The sequence below is a fragment of the Acomys minous genome (genome assembly GCF_964271855.1).
Source record: "Acomys minous genome assembly, chromosome: 7".
Classification (NCBI taxonomy): Eukaryota; Metazoa; Chordata; class Mammalia; order Rodentia; family Muridae; genus Acomys; species Acomys minous.
The window spans coordinates 19,176,990-19,197,091 of NC_140488.1; the positions used below are offsets into that span (position 1 = coordinate 19,176,990).

General features: G+C 40.8%; 1 protein-coding gene across 6 annotated transcripts in view; it reads left to right on the forward strand.

The window, feature by feature from the left end:
* The window catches only part of ARHGEF6 (Rac/Cdc42 guanine nucleotide exchange factor 6), a 113,197-nt gene that overhangs the window by 36,671 nt on the left and 56,424 nt on the right, over positions 1 to 20,102 (forward strand). For all 6 annotated transcript variants that reach the window (XM_084789812.1, XM_084789810.1, XM_084789811.1 and 3 more), the window contains 2 exons: positions 926 to 1,127; positions 9,993 to 10,063. In XM_084789812.1, the coding sequence (XP_084645938.1) occupies positions 926 to 1,127; positions 9,993 to 10,063 (273 nt within the window). The remainder of the gene's footprint in view (positions 1 to 925; positions 1,128 to 9,992; positions 10,064 to 20,102) is intronic.

Sequence of the window (20,102 nt, forward strand, 5' to 3'; positions counted from 1 at the left end):
TTTAGTAGCTGCTTCAGCTAAGTCGCTATATTTAGAAAACTGGTGAAAGTAGAGGGAAATGAAAGCTATGACTCGTTCGAAAAAGTACGTTCTGAAAAGTGCAATTTTTATTTAAAAATTTTATATTATAATTATTGTTATTGTTGGGTGCACGTCTTACCTGTATATAAATGCAGATGCATGTGGAGATCAGGGAACAACTTTTAGGGGGTCAATTCCTTCCTTCCTTCTTTCCTTCCTTCCTTCCTTCCTTCCGTCCTTCCTTCCTTCCTTCCTTCCACCATGGGCTCCAGGGATAGAACTCAGCTCATATCTCCTAAGGTCCTGCAAACCTATTCATAGACTTTTAAATTCAAAACTGAAGCTAAGCTAGGCATGATGTCACACACCTATAACCCCAGTTCCTGGCAGGCTGAGAGGCAAGAGGATTGCTGGGAGGTCCACCCAGGCTACATAGTGAACTCCATGCCAGTTTGAGCTAATGTGTGACATTGTCTCAAAAACAAACAAACAAACAAACAAAAAAGAAAAGAAAGAAAGAAAAGAAAAGAAAAGAAAAACTCACAATATAAATAACTGAAATGGACCTGGGGTTTTACTCTTTTTAAATTAAAAGGAGATTATGAGTAAAGGTGTTTTATCTGCATGTATGTCTGTGAACCACTTATTAAAATGCTCAAGAAGGCCAGAAAAAGGCATCAAATTCCCTGGAACTGAGGTTCTAGCTGCTTGTGGCTGCCATGTAGGTGCTGGCAACTAAACCCAGGTCCCCTGTAAGAGCAGCCAGCATTCTTAACTACTGAGACATTTCCTCAGATGCCTGGGGTTGTAATTTTGATCCCTGCACTTTGTGTGTATCTGCAAAATTTCTACTCATGCCTCAATTAAAGGGGCACTGAATCTGGTGTGGCTTTTGTTTTTCTAGGAGATGACGGAAAATGGAAGTCACCAGTTGATAGTAAAGGCAAGATTCAACTTCAAGCAGACTAATGAAGATGAATTGTCAGTCTGTAAAGGGGACATCATTTATGTCACTCGAGTTGAAGAAGGAGGCTGGTGGGAAGGCACATTAAATGGAAGAACAGGATGGTTCCCTAGCAATTATGTCCGAGAAATTAAACCCAGTGGTAAGTAAAGCTTTTAAAAAGTCTTAAGTGTGACACTTATTCCTTCTCAGTGTTCTGATTGAAAATGTTTTATTTTAACTTGCTTAACACAGTTGATACGTGTATGTCCAAAATAAGACTAGAACAGAACTGGGAATACTTAGATATGTTGAAACAAAGCTGTATTTAGATTATGTGAAGGCTAAATAAGCCACGGAATCTAAAGTTCAAACAACTGCTGTACTGTAAGTGCGTGCCTCTCCGTCCTCTGCAGCCCAGAGCGCCCAGTGCAGACTCCTTCCTGCTCCTCTGAGGATCTCCATGGCAGAGTACAATAACAAGAGAGGCTGAGAGCTAACTTCCCTTTTTAGACACTGCCTCAGAAATGTGGCGAGAGATAGAGAGATAGAGTTTCCCTGCAGAAATCTGCCTGGCCACTTTAAGATCAAGATTGGCCTTAGTGTACTGTACGCTGTGAGCTGCCTTCCCCTTTCTTGAACAGTACACATTTGCTTTTCAGAAGGTTTTTTTTTTTTCCAGATTTTTTTTTTTTTGGTAACTGCTTTGTCCTTTTTAAATAAGAAGGCAGAGTCTTGTAATGCTCAGCAGAAATTAGCAGAGCATTGCGGTGTGTATCTGTAATCCTAGGGGAAGTAGGGAGCGGGTGGGTTATGAGTTTAAGGTTATCCTTACCTGTAAAAGAAGTTGTAGGCTAGCATGGGCTGCAGCAGGCCTTATCTCAAGTAAACCAAATAACAACAAAAAGCAATAGACGCCGCCTCCACAGGCAGTTAAGGAAAGTGATATGATATGATATAATAATACAGGTAAAAATGCTGTTATTACATCCTTTCGATTTTCAAGAATATTTACCCAAGGACTTAATCCTTAGTGTATTACTTCTTTTATAGATGCCCTCGTTGTTTTTGTTTTGTTTTATTTTAATGCTTCAAAGTTGGTGGAGCCAGTGGATGGCTCAGTGAGTAAAGATGCTTCCTACCAAGCATGATGACCTGAGTTCAATCTGCAGGACCCACCATGGTAGAAGAATAGAAACAACTCCCAAAGTTGTTCTCTGACTCCCAAATATGCACCATGGTGCATGCCTCCCACAACAAACAAACCAGCCAGCAAACAAATGATTTTCACTTTTAAAAATGATACTGTCAGCCATTGGCATGCGCATGAAGGTCCTTGCTGCACAGCAAAGCTGTGATGCACCTAGACTGATCACTAGAACCCATGGACCTCAGCATGTGTGCCATGGCTGCAGTGCCCCTTCCCCACACACATCATGTTCACATATACACAAAATGGTTCTTGCATTGATTCTTTTAATTAATGCAGACTCACTCTAAATAAAATAAAATATGTCAGTAGTATAGTTAATGAAAGTTCCTTCTCCCTCCACAGCCATCCCCAGAAGACAATCACTCTTAGAAGAGTGTCCTCAAAGTACTAAAGATGAAAGTTAGCTGTCCTACTTTCTGGGTTCTGGGCTAAGTGAGAGGAGCATCTCCTGTAATGGAATGTGTTTACTAGAGGATGTATAAACATTTGCTTGTATAGACTGCTCATCAGTTTTTGTCATGCTGGGCGTGGAACCCAGGTCCTACCTAAGACATGCTGGGCAAGAGATTTACCTCTGATGTAGAGTCCCGGCCCTCAACAGTTTTAGTCACTAGGAATTGAGACATTTTCTTTTAAGCTCTGAAGTATTTTCACAGGTCCTGCCTGGAACTGGCTCGGTTTTGATTATTTTTTACAGCTGACCTTCACCTCCTGCTCTATCTTTCCTTTGACATAGTCTGGTTGTGAGGATCCTTAAGGCATTATTCAGATTTACACTGATGTTCCCTTGTGCAGTGTCCTCCTCTGCAAAACTAAAGGGAGCCCGCTTTGGCTGCCTCGCCTGAAAATTCCAAGCATTGTTTACAGGCTAAGAGAAGTGAAGAGCATGTCCCTCACTGTGATGTCCTGTAGCAACGTGCCTGATCTTTTATGGACTACCCTAGGCCCTGGCCTCCATTCCCTTCAGGCTTTTCCTAGGATGCTCTAGCTTAAGACTCAGATTAGCAAGCTCTGGGCCTGACTTGAACACGTAGGAGATCCCTAGAAACATCCTGCTAATTGGGAGTAGTAGCCGTGGCTTCAGAATCCAGGAAGTTTGTGAGGCAAGAAAGGCCTAGGATCTGCTGTAAGGGCAACGCCATCTCTCCTGGAGCTCATTGTCATTGTGTCCTTATCTTCTATGCTGCTGTCTTTGTCATTTTTGTAACCTAGCCTAAACTAAGTAATTACAGGTATTCATTAAAAATCTAACTCAAATCATGGCTCCTTCCAGCAAGCATAAAAAAGCCTAGTGCTGATCCAACCTTATCCTTACTGACTTCACTCCCCATCACTCATTACACTTTGTGTACACTTGCCTCTTGGCCTTCCCGGCTGTCCAGCCAGAGGCCATAGTCTCATCCGGTTAAGCATTGTGCTTGCCTTGTCACCTTCAGGTCTGTTCATGTGCGCTGTAGCCATTACCTTCCTGAGTCACCCAGAACAGGGGTGAAATCTATGTATCTCTCTGTCCCACTTCAGGCTTTGCTCTATTGCTTTTCTCTCCCTAATAGCCAATATATTTACTTCCTCATTTCATTTACTGTCTATATTTTACCTTTCAAGTGTAAATACCACAAGAACAGAGTTGTCTTCTGCTTTGTTTGTCCTTGGTAAATATATGTAAAATGACTCCTCTCTCTCTCTCTCTCTCTCTCTCTCTCTCTCTCTCTCTCTCTCTCTCTCTCTCTCTCTCTGTGTGTGTGTGTGTGTGTGTATGCTGGCTCATACCTGTAATTTCCAGCACTTTGGAGAGTTAGACAAGAGGATTGCCCATGAGTTCAAGGCTAGCCTGAGCTACATAATGAGATCTTGTCTCAAAAAATCAAGATCAAGACAAAATACACTTGTGTAGGGTAAATATGGTCAAAGTACATGATTTACTTGAAAAAAATTGTGTATATGCAATCTAATGCTATGTATAATGAATATATACCAATAAAACCCCTAGGTTTAGAAAAAGGTGATATTTTAAAAATAAACGAATATTGTAAAGTAGGTGATAAAATTGCATTTCATTGTCTCCACTGAGTACTTGCTAACCACTTGGGGTGCTTGTAACTTTGTAATATTCCTCACAGACTGCCCCTAGGACCTTCTTAAGGTAGCAGTAAGGAGGCTTATGTACTTAACTTACAGTAACAGCATGAGACAGAGCAGGCAATACAGATAAAGGTCAAAACAATAATCTATTGGAGCAGTGAAGGAACAATTTGATTAGCAGTATCCTAAGTTGAAGGGAAGCCTTTGAACTGGTTTCTGAAGACTCGAAGATGATTCTGACTGGTGGATGGTTACTGAGAGTGAGATAAAGAATGTTTATAAGAAGGCACAGAGCAGTGCGCAGGATGATTTTCCTTGAGAATGAATGAATACATGAAAAAGACTGGGCCCTTGAGCTAGATCTCCACGAAGAGGGGTATGACAATGTCAAGATGATTTTTATGTTTAACTAATATTTTAACATTAATTTTAAAAGGTAATATATAAGATACTGAGATTCATTATTACAATTTCATATTCTCCACTTATACATCCCAACTTTCTTCTACCTCTCTTGCTATTCCTTCGTCTTCTATGAATAACTTCACTTCTGCTTTAATGTCATGATCGATCTTCTATCTATGTAACTATCTATATCTCTATGTATCTATGTATCTATGTATGTATCTATGTATCTATGTATCTATCTATCTATCTATCTATCTATCTATCTATCTATCTATCTGTGCAGATTCTATATATAAGAAAAAATATGCAATACTTTCTTTTCCCCCACATCACCCTTGTTTCCATCTCCCCTATCTTGTCTTAGTCACTGTTCTATTATTGTAAAGAGACATCAAGACCAAAGTAACTCTCAAGAAAGCATTTCATTGGGGCTGGCTTACACTTTCAGAGGTTTAATCCATTATCATCATGGCAGGGAGCATGGCGGCATGCAGGCAGGGGCAGACAGAGAGAAAGAGAAACTGGGGTTGGCATGGACTTTTGAAACCTCAAAGCCCACCCTCGGTGGCAGATTTCCTACTCCAACAAGGCCACACCTAATCCTTCTAATCCTATCAAAGATTACCACTCCTTGTTGACTGAGCATTCAAATATAAACCTATGGGCAGACATTCTTATTCAAACCATCATCTCTCTCTCTCTTTTAAAACTTTTATTGAATATCTATGATTTACATGTCATGCACCAAACTCCCTCTCCTTTCCTCATCCCCTCATATCTGCCCTCTGCCCTTGCAACCTTTCCCCAGTATAATAAAACAAACAAACAAACAAACAAAAATCTTGTCACAGAAGCTGTAGTGTATCACGCAGTATAGCCTTTTGTCCACATATGTTTACTTTCAAATGTTCATTGCTACGAGTCATGGGTCTGGTTGGAAGCTACAGTTCTGACCCCTTCATGTGTTCCAGCAGGTCATACATGGGGTAGATGTTGGGGTGAAAGTAAACATATGTGGAAAAAAAGCTATACTGCGTGATACACTACAGCTTCTGTGACAAGATTTTTGTTTGTTTGTTTTATTTTACTGGGGGGAGGTTGCAAGGGCAGAGGGCAGATATGAGGGGATGGGGAGAGGAGAGGGATTTTGGTGCGTGACATGTAAATCATAGACATTCAATAAAACTAAGTGTGTGTCCCTGGTGGTCTAGTGGCAAGGATTCAGAACTTTCACCACCACATGTCTGAAGACTGTTCCCGCCCCCTACAGTTACCTTTTTACTCTCATGTCTTAAATATATACTCTAGATTCTGTGTATGACAAGAAAATATGAACTATTTGACCTTCTGAATTTAGCTTATTTTGCTTAACAGTATGATCTAAGTGCTATCCATTTTCTGCAAATAACTATTTTATAATACTTTTTATTTTAAAGATAGAGTCTTACTACTCCAAGCTAGCCTTGACTTCACTATGTAGAGATGATAATCCAGAGCTTTAGATCCTTCTTCCTGTACCTCTTAAGTACTGGGGTTACAGGCTTGTGCTACATACCCTATGTTTTATTTATTTATTTGTTTATTTATCTATTTATTCACTTTACATCCCAATCATAGGCCCCTCCTTTCTCACCTCCTAGTTCTACCTTCCCTCCCCCTTTCTCCTGTCCTCCTCCCCTACTTCTCAGATAAGGGAAGTCCCCCCACCATCCCACCTCAGCTCATCAAGTTATACCAGGACTGACCTCATCTTCTTCCTTGTGGCCTGATGAGGCAACTCCACCATGGGGAAGTGATCACAAAGCAGGCAACAGAGTCCATGTCAGAGACAGTCCCCCACTCTCCTTTCTAGGGCACCCACATGAAGACCAAGCTGCCCATTGGCCATGTATGTGTAGGGGACCTAGGTCAAGGCCATGTGTGGTCCTTGGTTGGAACATCATTCTCCATAACTTCCTCCGGGACCAGGTTAGTTGGGTGCGGAGTTCCTATTTCCTCAGGGTCTTCCTATTCTTCCCCCAGACTCTTCCAGAAGAGTCCCTGCACTCCACCCAATGTTTGCCTGTGTGTCTCTCAGAGGACAGCAATGCTAGGCTCCCATGTGCAAGCGTAGCAGAGTGTCATTAATAGTGTCAAGGGTTGGCTCTCTCTCATGGAGTGGATCTTAGGTTGGGCCAGGGATTGGTTGGACATTCCCTCAATCTCTGCTCCATCTCTATCCCTGTACATCTTGTAAGCAAGGTAAATTTTGGGTCAAAGGTGTTTGTGGGCAGATTGGTGTTCCCTTCCCTCCTCTGGTCCTGTCTAGTTAAAGGCTTCTTCATTCTCCATGACCACTGCTAGTAGGAGTCTCAGCTAGAGTTACCCTCATTCTCTCCCAGGAGCCTACCTTGCCATACTCCCCAGCTTGTCACAGAGATGCCCCTGTCAGCCCACAGTTTCTCTTCTCTTTGTAGGCCCTCTGTCCTCCCGCCCCACCACATGCCCAGGTCTGATCTCCATGCTCATTTCTCTCAGTGCTCCCTCTCCTACCCTGTTCCTTTGAATGGCTGCTTTTTTTTTTTTTTTTTTTTTTTTTTACAAATTTCTTTCCATGAATTTTTTGCTGATATGTAAGCTTAGAAAACAAGACTAAAGCCGGGCGGTGGTGGCACACGCCTTTAATCTCAGCACTTGGGAGGCAGAGGCAGGCAGATCTCCATGAGTTCGAGGCCAGCCTGGACTATAGATAAAGTTCCAGGACATCTGGAGCTGTTACACAGAGAAACTCTGTCTCAAAACAAACAAACGGAAAAAAAAAAAGGGAAAACAAAACTAGTTTTCAGGGAGGTTGAAAGTGGTTCACAGATGAGATGTGTATCGCATAGACACAAGCCTTTGCTTTAATGTTTTAAACCTCACTGCTGTACAGCCTCTTCAACCACTCATGAAGTTGAATCAGGAATGGAACTGAAGAATTTGAATGATCTAATCTGCTTGTTGTTGGATCAAAGGTGTGGCCGTATGATCACATGGGCAGTCAGTGATTCTGGCAAATTCACACACCTAGCCTGGAAAGTGACACATTCAAACTAATATGAAGAATATTTTTGTAATCTCAATTATTATAATGTAATGTCAAAGCAATCCCAGAAATACATAACCCTCCCCCTATAGAGTGCTGTGCCTGGGGAGTGCCATGTAGTTTCCATATCTTGAGACTGTCATTCATGAGAACACTTAGTGCGGAGGTAAATTTGCCCTCGGGGAGTGGCATGTTAAGTTTTAGATTCCACTGTAGGTCTTATGTAGAGATTACTTGGGACCAGAGGCACAGAGGCAGCTTTTTCATCTGCTCTTTGACAGGAGACAGTTAGATTGCAAAGAAGCGCAGCAGAAGAACAACTCACCCACAGGATAGTATAGAAAGGCAGGAAATAAAGTAGTTGAGTCCCCCCCCTTACACACACACACACACACACACACACACACACACACACACATACACACATGATGGGAGGGGAAGACAGACAGACCATGAAGATAAAAATCTTGTACTAAGATGATATAACGTCAACATTGGTAATAAAAGGCTGTGGTTGGGCTGGAGAGATGGCTCAGTGCTTAAGAGTACTATTGGTCTTTTCAAAGGACCTGGGTTCAATTCCCAGTACTTACATGAAGGCTCGAAAGTGTTTGTAACTTCAGTTTCAGGGGATCCAACACCTTGTACTGGCCTGTGCAGGAACCATGCACACATGTGGTGTGTGTGCCTGTGTGCGTGCGTGTGTGTGTGTGTGTGTGTGCATGTGTGTGTGTGTGTGTGTGTGTGTGTGTGTGTGTGTGTAGACACATACAGGCAAAACACTCCTACACATAAACTGAAAATAAATAAAAAGCTATGGCTACTCATTTTGTTTACATAACATTTGATTTCTTATAACATGAGAAAAATAAACTCTCTTTTGAGCATAATTACATTTTTCAAAGATCTTACTGCATAATATTCATATAATATGAATTTGGTCATTTCATAAGCCACAGAAGGCATGGTAAGAATTTTGACCCTTTATTGCATTTGAAATAGATATAAATAAAAAAAATAGTCATCTGTATAATTTAAGTTCTCTTTTACAAATCAGTGGTAACCTATAAACTAACAAGTTATTAATGAAGCAAAGGAATTTCAATGACTTTTGATTACCCAAAGTGAAGCATCATTCAGAGTGACAATTATATCTTTTCATTCATTTTAAATGTGTGCATATTCATTTTTCTATAGTCTTGTAATTCTATTACAATATTGTTTCATGAATATTTCCCATATAATCTTAATTTTAACTCTAATTATATTAAAAGTATTCCTAATATTTTATCTGGTACTAAGTAGCATTAAAGACATTTTATTTATCTTTACAACACTCCAAAAAATGTAGATTATCTTATTTTTCTGTGTAATGACATACTCTTACTTGGTTATGTGTAGTCCACCATGCTTTAGACAGGGTTTAATGCAGTGTATAATATAGGAAGACAATGAAATTCAAAACAAAATGAAGAAAGGGAGACAATGCAGGATGGAAAGATACTATGCAGTGATGCTGCTAAGCAACTATAGCCAGGTGTGCTGGTCCACATCTCTAATCCTGGCATTTGGGAGGCTGAAGAAGGAGGATCAGGGGTTTAAGGCTACTATGGATGACATGGCAAAACCCTATCTCATAAAGAGAAATATGTTTTATTTTAAATGGAAGAATGTCCTAGGATATCCCATGGTTGTGTCTTAATGGACAAGACTAACTTTGGAATATAAAAGCAGCATTTTCTAATACAATGTAATAATATTTAAATAATACAGAAAACAGAGGATAATTTTACAGAAGTTTTTGGTGACTTGGAGATTCTGATTATTTTATTGTTGGCAGAGTAGGGAACCCCAAAGAAAGGCATGAGTGATATCATTTTCTTTTCCATTTGTGTGTTAATTTGCAAGTTACAAATACATTTTGGGTTCCTTTGGTTTCCCTTACCTGTTTTGAATAAATTAACTGGAAATTCTGACTTCTATAAATAAGCCCAAACTGAGATTAACACTGTTGCCCTGGCTCTGCCATTGGTTAGCTGTGTATTGACTCTTTGGACTGATCCTCCCTTGGAACTCGAGGAGCCTGCACAAGAAGATAGAACTTTGACCTTGTACAGTTAAGTGATATTTACACTTAGGAAGGTACATTTCCCTGATCTTTCCATGTCCATTCTCTTATAGTACGTCAGTTGTCCTATGCTATCTAATTTTCACCATGGACTTGTATGATATTAACATTATCTAAATGTCTTTTTTCACAGAGAGACCTCTGTCCCCTAAGGCTGTCAAAGGATTTGACACTGCTCCACTTACCAAGAATTACTATACTGTGGTAAGTGTTCAGGGGGCAAAACTGTTTTTAACTCGACAGTGAAGATGTTTCACTCGTCAAAGCACTGATAATTTTAAGGTGACACAGAGGAAAGATGGGATAAAGTTGCTTTGTAAAGGCTCCAAGGCTGTTTGCATTACAGTGGGTGTTCATGTACTTGTGGGAGTCTTAGAGATGTCTAGACGTTTCACAGTCACTGCACTGTCTGATGCTTCTGAGCATGGCCTACTAACAGTGGGGAAAGAGAACATGCCTAATAGGTACGCATCATGGCAAAATTCAGTGGCATAGATTAACTGTATTTCAAAGAAGGCCAGGCTTCAGGTTTCTAAGATGCAGTGCATTTTAAGTGATTGTGTTCTGTGATTTTCCTTGAGAGCCAATCAGCTCATAACACCTGCTGGAACATTATCAATTCTATTTTTGAGGAAAGCCTGCAAGGAAAACAGCCTTTGACACAGAGGGATGAATGAAATGGCTCTGTTTTGAATACAGATATGTCAAACTATATTAGTTATAAATAGGGTATGTGTAAGACTCAAAATAGCTCCTGTTTGAAAAAAGAAATTGCATCATTCTCCTTAATCTACTCTCTGCTTTCCTTCATGTCTCCTTTCCAGACTTGGCCCAGTCACTAATGAAAAGGTCAAGTCATCATTAACTCTTAAGTTACCTTGTCTGGTAGCCTCGTGATCTCCCTAAATCTCTACTGAAATACAGCTTCTGACTTTACCGGGTGTTTGATACCCATTTGTACTGCATGAGCTTGCGAATCACCTCTATAAATGTATGTTAATGTAATTTGTCTTCAAGAATTAAATTTCACTATCCAGTGAATTTGTTCCATGCTGGTGGCATGCACAGTAGGTGCTATGAAAAATCAAGAAGGAGTGTCAGAGGTACTATGGGCAACACTTGGAGAATAGTTTGCCCAGTTTTCCTCTTGTTTCTAGGTTAAGTGGCATGGTTCAGCAGAGCTAGCCTCCTGTCTCCCTTCAGTTCTCATCGCTTCCAAATGATCCTCTACTGATTGCATTTTTAAAGAAAGTACTGAATCAAATGACAGGCGAAAGTGTGCCATAGCTTCTCCCTGTGGATCTGCAGCATATGGCACTCTGCGGTGCATATATCACTTTTCTCTCTTCTGGCTACAACACTTTAAAATGTTGAAGGTGGAGGCTGAGGTAGCTCAGTGACACAGTATTATGTAGCACACATAAGAGAGCAACCCTTGTAATTCTTATACGCTGATATTATACACAAACTCTAGATGGACTGCAGCTTGTGTAACTCACCCTGTATTGGGAAGTATATATATTGTTTCTAGCTTTAGTCATAAACAGTTCTGCATGCAGCACCTTAGCCATTGAATTTGATAAGGATCTGCTGGGGAGATTCCTAAAAGTTTAATTTTTAGCTCAAATGATATATATGTTTCAAATATTTTGATACTTATTATAGCAAATCTCAAATTTAATAAAGAAAAGAGAAATTATTGGGCAACTTATACTGTCCTGAAGGGAAAATATGTAGAACTTTTGTGTTAATATTACTTAATAGTTTTTGCTATTTATTTATTTTAGTGTTTTTTATAAAAATAGTCACATGCCTTATAGTTAAGGCTGTCTGCAAATTTGTTATATAGTCAAGGATAACCTTGAATGTCTAATCCCCTTGAGTTTGCTTCTCATCTGTTGGGACAGTAAGCAGGCCCAGCTTGCTTGCTTGCTTATTTATTTATTTATTTATTCACTCATCTATCTATGTATTTATTTTTAACACAGTCTCGCTTTGTTGGCCAAGCTGGCCTGGAACTCAACACATAGTCTAGACTGTCCTTGAATGTACAGTCTTCTAGCTCCTGTTTCCCAAATGATGGGATTACAGGAATGTATTGCCATTTCTGGCTTATTATTGTTTTATTATTGAATACTGTTATATTGTGCCTGTTATAGCTAGATTATGGTTATAAAAACACTGTTATTAGTTGGTTATTTTTAAATCTACACTACTTTGGAGCCAAATATTTAGGGGAAAATGTGGCAACGAATTCAGAGTATGTCCCTAGTGATCTGATTATCCTTCTTATCTGTGGATATCTGAGACAAATAAAAACACGATCCCATTAGGAAACTAGAAAACCAGGTTATTCCAAATGAAAGATATCCCCATCTAATCTTATATCAACTCTCCCATCTAAGCACTGTGAATGCAATTATTAGCTATCCTTTACTAGATGTAATGTCGGATATTTTACTCTATTATAAATAACTCATAGAAATAACAATGAAACAATATGGAAAAGTATAAAGAAGAAAATAAATAACAACTTTAGACTCACTAATTTTAAATGATCACACTAACACCTAACTTTTCTTGAGAAATATATATATATGTTAAATATATATGAAGTGTACATATATTTTTATATATGTAACTGGTGGTATGTGTGTATATGCACATATATTTTAGCATAAAATAACATCTGTGTATTCTTCATTGTTCTCCTTCATGTACACACTCCAACTGTACTTGTCTGTCACTAGAGCTTTTCTTAAGGTCTTCCACTCAGTGAGCCCTTGCTAATACAAACTCCTTTTACTTAGGTACTATGTATTAATCAAGTTTTCCAGAGAAACAGGGAAAAGAGAAAGAGGGAGAGGAAGAAAGGTACGAAGGAAAGGAGGAAGGAGAGAGACATAGCCACTTTGCGCAAGAGTGAACAAGGACTTTTAGTTTTGTTTATTTTTTATTTTTTGAGACAAGGTCTAACTATGTAGTCCTGGCTGGGCTGGAACTTGATATATAGATCAGCTTGGCCTCTAACTAGAAAAAAAAATCCACCTGCCTCTCGCTACCTCCCAAATCCTGGCTTATTTTTCTAACAAACATCTGTTCATTGCCTTTCATTGTTCATTATACCTTTATGTGGTACATGAGGAAGGAATAAAAAGGTAAATAGAATGGACAGAACACTCTCCACAGTAGAGTGGAGAGTGGGATATTACTTTCTCACATACTCTCGTGCCTCACCTTTGACCATGTCCCCCTGGAGGGGAAGACCTGGTGGCACTCAGAGGAAGGACAGCAGGTTACCAAGAAGAGACTTGATACCCTATGAGCATATACAGGGGGAGGTAATCCCCCTCAGGAACAGTCATAGGGGAGGGGAATAAGGGGAAAATGGGAGGGAGGGAAGAATGGGAGGATACAAGGGATGGGATAACCATTGAGATGTAACAAGAATAAATTAATAAAGGAGAAAAAAAGGTAAATAATGGGTTGGAGGAGGATTGTATGCATCTTAACTGGCAGACTTGATGTTATATGGCTTTTGGTCCCATTGGGAATGCAGAGCAAATATGATAGCATCAGCCTCAGAGCTGAGAAAGATGCAGAATTGTAAAGCATCAGAAGCTAGTCAATTCAAAATGTGGTCAAAAATGTTTTGTAAAAAAAGTACCTGGGGGTCTTGTTAAAACTCTAGGGAAGTGGGGCACCCAAAGGACTTGCTGCATAAATCTCTGGTCAGGCATATTTGCAGTAATGTTTCGATCAACTATTCAGACTCCTTCTTCAATTTTTTTTACCCTGAACGCAAAGGTGGTTTGGGTGGTCATTTAAGCTAACATGTGAGGAGTGCGGAGAGGAAGGGCAGAATGTACGGCAGCTCTTGGAAGTGAGTCAGAGCATAGTTACAAGCAGAGGAGAGCTAAAAGGGAATGTAGGCAGAGCAACTGTTTGAGGAAATTTGTTCAGGCCAAAGGGCCATGCCTGCAATCAGTCAAGAGTGGCCCTCATTAGCATTCTTTCTTCCCTCAGAAGATTAGATTGTTTATTTCCCGAAATTGCTGTAGCACAGCGTAGGAAAATGCGATAGCAAAATACACAAGAAAAGTGAATGCAGGAAGGGTCCTTAGGCAAACCAAAAATTCCATGACAACTCTTATGGTGCTTGCTCTAACCTCCTACCTTATTTTTTGCTCACTGGTCTCTCTACTCACTTATACCTGCCCTGAATTTTCTCTGCTTTTTTGAGAGTATGTGTATGTGAATACGTATGGGAGGGTGTGTGTGTGTGTGTGTGTGTGTGTGTGTGTGTGTGTGTGTGTGTGTGTGTGTGTGTGTGTGTTTCTGGTGTCTGTGTAGGCACATGTGGAGATCAGGGGACAATTTTGTGGATTCAGTTCTCTTTTTCCACTTTTTTGTTTGAGAATCGCAAGGGTTCATATGATGTGTGCGATCGATCTACCTCTCATTTCCTTCTCTCCAATTCCTCTCTCTCTCTGCGCCAATACTTCTCCCTCCCAACTTTCATGTGGTCCTTTTTTTTTTTTATAAGCCCAGCGCATTCATATGCTGGTACTTGTATCCCTACGGTTGAAGGATGTTCTGCTGGAGCATGGGTAACCTCTCAGGGCCTACATCCCTCAAAGAAATGCACTCTACTTCTTGCAGCTGTTCTCACCTGCTAAGAGCTCCTCAGGTGCGGATGAGACTTCATAATCCACACTGTAAGGTTTCATCTGCCTTGATCTTGTGCAGCTCTCTCCCTGTGCTTTTACATGGGTTCTGGGACTAGAATTCAGGCTGTCTGGCGTGTGTGGCGTGGGCTTCTGCCTGCTGAGCAACCTCAGTGGTCTTCACTACCCCTCCACCACCCCTCTTTTTGAGACAGGGTTTCACTATATAGCCTTGGCTGGCCTGGAACTCACTATGTAGACTAGCCAGCGACTTGCAGGTGTGAAATCTGCCACTACCCCTGAAGGTAGGCAAGCAGTTTTACTGGCAAGAAGTCAAATATGACACAAATACAGAACTACAGTGTCCTCTTGGCCCTCAAAGGATGTTTCCAACATGCTGTCATTTCTACAGGCAGCTGAATTAGCTCAGACTCCTGCAATGTAGGTTTGCTGTGACTTGAGGTTTTCTGAGGTAACTATAGTCTTCCTTTATAGAGAAGACTCCATTTAGAGACGTTATTTATATATTTTAGCCTCTTAAAACAATTTCTTCATACATTTTGTTATTTTGTTTTTGAGACAAGGACTCTCCAACTGGCCTAAAACTCACCATATAGTCTAGGCTGGCATTGAACTTTTGACTGTCCCATTTCAGCCTTCTGAGTACAGAAATTAGAGGTATGCCTTGAAATTTTCTCATACTTACATTGCTCTTTCCCCTTAGAAAACTTAGTTCGAAAGCTGTATTTACTCCAAAACCTTTTTAGGAAATGTAAGAAATTCACTTTGTGGGAAAATAATGGTCCAGAGTAGAAATGCGGCTTCACGCCACCTCTTCTGTTCTAAAGTCAGGGAAGGTTAGTTCAGCAAATGGGTGCCCACTTGTCCTCATGGAGACAGAGCAGGGAGGGGAAGGCAGTGTCTGGACCCGGCCTATCATCATAAGTTTCAAGGGATTCCATCCTAATCAAATTGTGCTGCTCTGAAGTTGGTCTCTGCCGAGCTCCTTTCCTTCTGACTCACCACTGAGGCCTTCTGTTAGGGAGCACACAGCCTTCTCTGTCTGCTTCCCTCCTTTTCCTTTCATATGAGATGCCCTGTGCCCTTAAGGGGGGAAAAAACTGCTCTCCATTCATCAGCTGTTCTTTTGAGTTTGAAAAAAAAAAAAAAAGCAAGAAAAGTCTGAGTGAATTCAGGAAAGAATCTCAAACATTCCCCCAGAGCACTGCTGCCAATGGAAGTGCAGTGAGGGCAGTTCTGTCTCCTGTACTGCTAATCTCATGTGGTTTGAGAGGAAATAATGTGATGAGGAGGCTTTATTCCCCTTTGGGGTGTGTGTGTGTGTGTGTGTGTGTGTGTGTGTGTGTGTGTGTGTGTGTGTGTGTGTGTGTGTGTGTGTCTGTGTATGTATTCATTTTTATTCATGCTTGTACATATGCAGGTGTACATCATGTATATACACATGTGTGGGTGCCAGGAGTCAACCTTGAGTGTTCCTTAGGAGCTGTCCACCTTGTTGTTTTGAGGCAGGTTCCCTTAACTGTGCCCAGCAACCAGGCTAGGCTGACTGGCCAGGAGCCCAGAGGGCTACATCTGCCATCACCTCCCCAGCATGGGAATTACAAATGTGTGCCACCATATCTGACTTTGTCTGTAGATTCTGTGGCTCAAAAACTCTGTGCTTGCTTAGGAAGCACTTTAGTGACTCAGTTTTCTCCCCAGCCCTGACAAAGCTTTTGTCACTTTAGTTTGGTGAGGTCAAGCACCTTGCAGTTGTATGAGTTTCTTTTCAGGGGTACAGAGGGACTCTGCAAATGGAGGAGCATTTGCCTAGATTTGGGGAGGCTCTGAGCTCCCATTGCCAGCATGGGAGGCAAAGTGGTCTTTCCTCCAGCAGGCTCCTCTGCTTCTTTTTTCTTTATTTTATTAGCCATTGTGACAGAGACGACAGTCCTTGAAGATAGGATAATAATTTGAGGTGGCTCACTATCAGACAGGTTCTTTGTAGGGGGAAAAAGTGCACGTAGAGATGATTAGACATTTTCATTCCTTCTTGCATTTAAGATGGAAGAAATGATGCCACAGTTTGAATTTTGAATCCCAATACAGCTTCTACATACAACCAAATAAACACTTTCAGAAGGACTGTTTAAATATTTTATGTTTTTTTTTTTATGTGTAAGAGTGTTTTGCATATACACCAGATGTCTTCCTTGTACCTGCAGAGGCTAGAAGAGGGCACTTGATCCTTTAGAACAGGAATTACAGATAGCTGTGAGCTGCCATGTGGGTGCTGGGAGCTGAACCCTGGTCTTGTGCTCTTAACCACTGAGCCATCTCTCTGGTCCCCAGATAGATGCTTTTTTAGTAAAGCAATATTCAGGACTCTTGCCTCCTCCTCAATAGTTCATAAAATAAGATTCACGAATTCTAGGTCATGCATCTCTATTTCTGTGTATACAAAAGGAACACTGGGGCTGAGCACAAGTATAAATGATTACCTGGGATACTGCCATGAGCACCAGCCCAGCTGGCCAGAGGGATAAGATGGACAAACATGAGCTTCAAAATCACACAACTTTCTATGAAGACTTGGGCTCACAGGATTCACAGGAGTTTTTTTTTATTAACATTAACCTGTGTTTTGACTGTGTGTGTGTGTGTGTGTGTGTGTGTGTGTGTGTGTGTGTGTGTGTGTGTGTTGGCTAGAAGCATGCATGGCATGGTGTGCATATGGAGGTAAAAAGACAACCTCATGCAAGTTGGGGTCTGGTTTATCTTTCCATTTTTACTGGGGTTCTAAGACTTCAGGATTACATGGCAAGTGTCTTCACCTGCTGAGCAATCTTGTTGGCTTTTTAAAAATTTGGTTTTGGTTTTTCTTTTCTTTCTTTATTTTTATTTATTTAATTTTTTGAGGTAAGGTCTCCCATAGCCTGAATTCCCCCTGAATTTGGTATATAGCTGAAGCTAGCCTAGAACTCCTAATCTTGCCAATATTTACTCCCACGTCCTGGAATTATAGGTGTGCATCATCAAGCCTGATGTTATTTTCAATTTTTTGTATTGAACATACATTTTCACAAAATGACTGTATTCCTGTAATAGTGTGCAATGGTTCTGTTTTTGCATTATTTTTTTTTTTTTATCAATTTTTGTGGTTGGGCCTCAAACACAGAGCCTCAAGTTTGCCAGGCTAATGTGTTCCATTACTGAGCAATAACCAACCTAAGAGGTATGAAATGAAAGTGTGTTTCCCTCATAATAGATGGAACTGAGCATTATTATACACCTGATGGTGACTTATGTGTTTTAATTTGAAATATATATATATTCAGATTTTTGAGTCATTTTCAAAGAATGGAGTGTTCTCTTGCCTTTGAGTTCTTTAAATTCCTTATATATTTTGGATATTAGCCCCTTAGTAGATAATAGTTTGAAATTTTTTTTTTCATTTTGTGGGTTGTCTCTTTATTCTATTCATTGATTCTTATGTGTGTTGGATGTGTGTGCATATGTTCATATGTGCACATGTGTATGTGCATGAATATGTGGGTGTAAAGACAAAAAGCCAATGTTGGGTGCCTTACTCTTTGGATTTATTTATTTATTTATTTAATGAGACAGAGTTTCAATATGTAGCTGGCCTGAGACTCAGTTCATGAAATTCTCAGTGCTCCCTTCCTGGGTGCTGGGATTAAAGGTGTATGTGTACTACCGTGCTTGACTTTCCACCTTACCACCTTGTCTTTTGGGAAAAAAATGAACCTGGAGCACAGCCTATTCAGTTAGACTGGCTGGCCAGCAAGCCCCAGGGACCTTCCTTATTCTCCTTATTCTTGTGTGGCAAGCACTTGGCTCATGAAAACCATATCTCCAATTCTCATTTCTTTTGCTGTTTAGAAGCTTTTTTGTTTGATATAATGACATTGGTCTATTTTTGCTTTTGTTTCTTGTACTTTTGGTGTCAATGTCCAAAAGAAGTTATCACCCAGAACAATACAATGGAGATTTTCCTCTGTCTTTTTTCTAATACTTTTACAGTTTTGAGTCTTGAATGTAGGTATTTAATCCAGTTTAAGTTGATTGTGTGTGTGTGTGTGTGTGTGTGTGTGTGTGTGTGTGTGTGTGAACAGTGTGAAATAAGGGTCTGTTTTCATTCTTCTTCATGTGTGAATCTAATTTTTCTAACAGTGTTTACTGAGTAAACTGTCCTTTCACTATTATGTGTTCTTGATAACTTGTAGGAGTCGATTCTTTTCTTCCACCATGTGGGTCCCAGTATCAAACTCAGGTCTCATGCTTGGCAGCAAGCACCTTAGCCAGCCGAGCCATCTTGCTAGCCCTCTTTATTACTGTTGACTACTCATTGCCCTTTGTCTTTGTTCTATTTACTTCTTTACATTTTCTTTGACTATTATATGACAACATCTCTCTCCTTAACATCATGTGTGTGCACATGCACGTGTGTGTGCCTGTGTGTACAGAAAGCAGACAGAGAGCAGAAAAGAAGGGCACAAGTTCTGTTCTGGCAACTGTTCTATTCCTTTGAGACAGGGTTTCCTATTGAACCTGGAGCTAGGCTGGAGGCCAGCAATCCTCAGAGATCCCCCTGTGTCCACCTTCTATCGCACAGTGTTGGCATTGCCGGTCGCCATACCTGGCTTTTTATGTGGGTGTTGGCATCTGATCAAGTCCTCGGGGCTGGAGAGATGGCTCAGAGGCTAAGAGCACTGACTGCTCTTCCAGAGGTCCTGAGTTCAATTCCCAGCAACCATGTGGTGGCTCACAACCATCTATAATGAGATCTGATGCCTTCTTCTGGCCTGCAGGTGTACATGCAGGCACAACACTGTATACAAAATAATAAATGAACAAATTTTTCTTTAAAAAGTCCTCATGCTTCTGCAGTGAGTGCACTAAGCCACCGAGTCATTTCTTTGGTCCTCTCTTCTTCTTCCTCTGCCTCTTCTTTTGAGACAGTGTGATGGTTAAACTTCATCACTAACACGACTAACTTTAGAATCCCCCTAGACTACTGAGCTCTGGGTATGTCTCTGAGTATGTTTCTTAACAGGATTAACCGAGGAGAAAGACCCACTCTGAATGTTGAAGATATCACGGCATGAGCTGGAATCCAAGCCTGGATACAAAGGAAGCGGGTTGGGGGTGGGTGGGTGGGAGGACAATGAAGTGACCTGAGAAGCAGTACCAGCATTTTTTGTCTGCTGTTTCTTGTTCCTCATTGTGTTGTGAGGAATGGAGTAGGTTGGGCTACACCTCCTGCTGCTAAGGAGCTACATACTGTCAATGACGGGCTCTAACCCATCAAACTGTGGGCTGAAATAAAGCCCTTCCTTAAGTTGCTTCCTGTGCTGCTGGGTGTGGCCCCTGGGGCCCTGAGCATGCTAGGCAAGCACTCTAGCGCGGTTCCATCCCTAGTTTGATGGCTTTTCCTTTCAATACACCTTTGCCATTTTGTGTTGGAAGCATGGCATGATGTGCCTAGTAAACAAGACTGGAGAACAGGTCTTCAGTCATGTTGTGGTGAGGCGTGACTAGAGGGACACATTCTA